Raw genomic sequence first — 4,527 nt, forward strand, 5'->3', positions numbered from 1 at the left:
GACAAAAACTGTTCGAACGGAAAAAGATTGCAGCACATCCTTTCAGTATCAGCAGGAATCTTCAGCAATAATACCTTTTGAAGTGAGTCACATTCCAATTGCTGGGCAGTTGGACTCCATCTTGATCTTCCAATTCATATAACCATTTATCGGTGATAGCCAAAACCCGGTAAGGACCTTCCCATGTTGCTCCCAGCTTCCCGGCGTTAACTTCCCGAGTGCTCTGAGTGACCTTCCTCAAAACCAAATCTCCCACTTTGAAATAACAAATTCACCCTGCGATTGTAATACCTTTCCATCCTTTGCTTTTGGGCCACCATCCTCATGTATGTCAGGTACCAGTGTTCTTCAAGCAAGTCTAGCTTCACCAGCAACGCTTTAATGTTTGATTTTTCATTTGCTCGGGAAATCCTCAGCGTCGGCTCACCCACTTCTACCGGTATCAAAGCCTCCGAGACATATATGAGAGAAAAAGGTATTTCGCCGGTGCTCGGCTTTGTCGTGGTCCGATATGCCCACAGCACCCTCGGTAACTCGTTTGGCCATTTGCCCTTAGCGTCTTCTAGCTTCTTTTTAAGGTTTTGAATGATTATCTTGTTAGTTGACTCTGCCTGCCCGTTATCACTCGGGTGGCATAATGAAGACGTAATTTCTTTGATGTTTAGTCCTTCCAAGAATTTAGTGACTTTTGAACACACAAACTGCGGCATGTTATCACATAAAATATCTTTTGTTATACCGAATCGGCAGATTATGTGGTCCCATATGAAGTCTACCACTTCGCGTTCTCCGATTTTTTGGTAAGGACCTGTTTCAACCCATTTAGTAAAATAATCAGTTAAAACTAAAAGGAATCTTACCTTCTCGGGGCTCGGTGGCAAAGGACCAACTATGTGCATCCCCCATTTTATGAATGGCCACGGAGACACCACCGAATGTAAAAGTTTTGTTGGTTGATACACTAACTGTGCATGACATTGACATTTGTCGCATTTTTGTACGAATGACTTTACATTCTGCTCCATCCGAGGCCAATAATATATAGTCTGATCAATTTGAGAACCGATGAATCCGCACTGGAATAATTTTTGCAGGCTCCTTCATAGACTTCCTTCATCACATAGTCCGCCTCCGAGGCCCCCAGACACCGAGCCAGTGGTCCACATTTTCTTCCCTCGAAATATGAATGATCGACCATTCTCTGAATCGTGCAAGTAGCGTTTGAACCTTGTTTAGGTACTGTTGCATGTGCTCCTCCTTTGTGTCGAAAACCCCATATAATTGGTCTACCACCAGTTGGAAGTCGCACATTATCTTGATGACCTTGGAGCCTAGCCCCTGAGCTAGTTCAAGTCGTGCAACTAAAGCCCCATACTCAGCTTCATTGTTAGTTAATGGTACAATCCTAATGGCATGTCTTAGGGTCTCCCTGGAAGGCGTGATTAGAAATATTTCGAGACCAAACCCTTTTTACGTTGGAAGCTCCATTAGTAAACAAGGTCCAAACTACTGGCATCGTTCCCGACACCAACACTACTTCCTTAACAGACAAAGGCATTAATCCCAAACTGAAATCGGACACAAAATCGGCCAATACTTGGGACTTAATTGCATTCCTTGGTTTATACTCAATGTTGAATTCACTTAATTCGACTTCCCATTTAGACAAACGGCCTGACAACTCAGGCTTGTGAAGGACATTCCATAAGGTAAAGGTTGTCACAACAGTTATCGGATGACACTGAAAATACGGCCTAAGCTTTCGAGAGGCAACTACGAGAGCTAAAGCCAACTATTCGAGGTGTGGATAACGAGTCTCCGCTCCTGATAATATCTTACTAATGTAATAACCAGGAAATTACATACCTTCTTCTTCTCGGACCAAAGCGGCACATACCGCCACTTCTGAGACTGCTAGATAGATTTATAACAGCTCACTTCCCCCCGGTTTTGACAATAACAGAGGGCTGGACAGGTACCTTTTTAGGTCTTTCAATTTTTGTTGGAATTACGGAGTCCATATGAAGTCATTCTTCTTTTTCAGAAGTGAAAAGAAGTGATGACACTTTTTCGAGGACCTTGAGATGAATCTGCTGAGAGCCGCCGGCCTGTCGGCCAGTCTCGGCACTTCCTTCAAACTTGTCAATTGGTCCGGGATGACCTCGATAGCTTTGATTTTATCGGGATTTACATCGATCCCTCTTTGCGAGACCCGGAACTCCAAGAACCTACCAGAACCAACCCCAAATGTGCACTTCTTCGGGTTGAGTTTCATGTTATGTTTCTGCAAAATGTCAAAAGTTTCCTGGAGATGTTTCAGATGATCTCCTACATTTAAAGACTTAACTAACATATCATCAATGTTTACTTCCATTGTTTTTCCTATCTAATTTTCAAACATCTTATTGACGAGCCTCTGATAAGTGGCTCCGGCGTTCTTGAGCCCAAAAGGCATCATATTCTAGCAATATGTGCCAAAGTTTGTTATGAAATATATTTTTTATTGATCCTCTGGGTTTATCTTGATTTGGTTATACCCGGACTAAGCATCAAAAAAACTCATTAACTCATGTCCGGTTATAGCATCAATCATTTGATCAATGTTCAGCAATGAGAAAAAGACTTAGGGGAATGCCTTATTCAATTCTTTATAGTCTACACACATTCTAAATTTTTTATTCTTTTTGGGTACTACAACTACGTTGGCTAACCATTAGGGATATTTTTCCTCTCGGATCGAGCCAATATTGTGTAGTCGGGTTATCTCTTCTTTAACAAACATGTTCCTATCGGGCATTTCTTTTGTCTTACCGTTGGGAAATTTAGATCCAGACTTAGCTTGTGGAATGCCACCTCTAATGGGATACCTGTCATATCCAAGCGCGACCACACAAATCATTCAACATTAGCTTTAAGAAAATTTAAAAATCCTAACCTGAGCTCGGGATTCAAACCCGTTCCAAAATGAAATTTCCTTTCCAAGAACTCTTCGAACAAAGCCACTTGCTCAATTTCTTCCGTGGTCGATTTGGTCACATTCGTCTCCTCTGGTACCTGAATATATCTTGGAACTTGGTAGGATTCCGATGACTCCTCGCCCTTATCGCCTTCATTCGAAAAGGGAGAAGGTGTCGATTCCTGTAATTGCTATTTGTTGGAATCTTTTCCCTTGCCGCTGGAAACAATCACTGCGTTCATCTCCCTTGCCTCCGGTTGGTCTACTCTTATTTTCATGATACCTTCTAGAGTCGGAAATTTTAGAAATTGGTGATATGTCGAGGGCACGGCCTTCAGCTCGTGTATACACGGCCTTTCGAGAATCATGTTATAACCTATGTCGCCATCTACTATTTCGAACATGGCGGTCTTTGTTACACCTTCGACATGAGTAGGTAGAGAAATCTCTCCTCGAGTTGTCACACTTATCAATTTGAAACCAGCTAGGAGCTTTGTCGCCGGAATGATGTTCCCGGTTAATTTCGCTTGCTCCAGAACTATCCATTGTATGATGTTGGTTGAACTTCCTAGATCAACCAAAACACGCTTAATTTTAAAATCTAAAACATTGAGAGATATTACCAAAGCATCATTGTGTGGCAGAAGAATTCCTTCAGCATCCTCCTCCGTGAAGGTGATGTCGTCCTGCAAGACTTCTCGGACTCTCTTGATATGAGTCACAGATATCTTTGTTTTCTTAGGTGCTGAAAAAGTCACCCCATTGACTTTGTTCCCTCCAAGGATCATGTTGATGGTCATCCGAGGTGAACCTTTTGTTGTCTTTGATGGTTCCGCATTGTCCAGGTCACTTAAAAACTCTCTAAGATGGCCATTCTTTAACAACGTCTCCACCTCTTCTCGAAGTTGTCGACAATCCCCAGTTCTATGGCGGTGAGTCCCATGGTACTCACACCATAACTAGGATCCCTCTGGCTTGGATTCGATCAGATAACCTTCGGGAACCGGGCCTCTTTGATATTTCTCATTGCCGACACCAATTCTACTAGGCTGATATTAAAGTTGTAATTTGATAACTTGGGATATGCAGAATCTCGGGCCCCCGACACCTCTCTTTCCTATAATGACCTATTATTTCAGCCACGATCTGCCCTTCTGTCGGGGACAAATTTATTCGATGACTAAAATCCTTTACTGTTGCGCCTATCGGACCTCTCATATGGTAGCAAACAGCCTTTGGAGAACCTCTGATCTGCATCAGAGTCATTTTTAAACTTATCCTGATTTTTATCATGACCTCGTCCCTTGGTTGGCACCGAAGAGCCAATTTCGTCGTCCTTTATCCTTATCTTTGATTCATATCGATTATGGACGTCCGCCCATGTGCCCAAACAAACTCTCCTTCAGTTTTCGTGAGGCATAGGAACTTAGTGGGTTTAGACCCTTTGTGATTGCCTCCACTACCCACTCATCCAGAACCACCGATAGCAACATCCTTTCCTCTAGAACTGGATCACAAATTCTCGCAGCAGCTCGGACTCGCTCTGTGAAATTCTAAATATGTCTGTCTTT

At 42.8% G+C, this 4,527-nt stretch overlaps 2 protein-coding genes across 2 annotated transcripts; both read right to left on the reverse strand.

The window, feature by feature from the left end:
• Positions 1-206: 206 nt before the first annotated feature.
• On the reverse strand, positions 207-710 carry LOC142175207 (uncharacterized). The gene has a single exon (XM_075241787.1). It carries the CDS (start codon positions 708-710, stop codon positions 207-209), a length of 504 nt encoding a protein of 167 aa, XP_075097888.1.
• Positions 711-3,147: 2,437 nt separating this feature from the next.
• LOC142175208 (uncharacterized) lies at positions 3,148-3,744 on the reverse strand. The gene has a single exon (XM_075241788.1). The coding sequence runs from the start codon at positions 3,742-3,744 to the stop codon at positions 3,148-3,150; it is 597 nt and encodes a 198-aa protein (XP_075097889.1).
• Between the last annotated feature and the right edge of the window lie 783 nt (positions 3,745-4,527).

Source organism: Nicotiana tabacum, chromosome 21 (genome assembly GCF_000715075.1).
Source record: "Nicotiana tabacum cultivar K326 chromosome 21, ASM71507v2, whole genome shotgun sequence".
Lineage (NCBI taxonomy): Eukaryota > Viridiplantae > Streptophyta > Magnoliopsida > Solanales > Solanaceae > Nicotiana > Nicotiana tabacum.

Bases quoted from the DNA above. Each gene is read 5' to 3' on its own strand.
- LOC142175207 (XM_075241787.1), bottom strand. From the start codon at position 710: ATGCCGCAGTTTGTGTGTTCAAAAGTCACTAAATTCTTGGAAGGACTA.
- LOC142175208 (XM_075241788.1), bottom strand. From the start codon at position 3,744: ATGATCCTTGGAGGGAACAAAGTCAATGGGGTGACTTTTTCAGCACCT.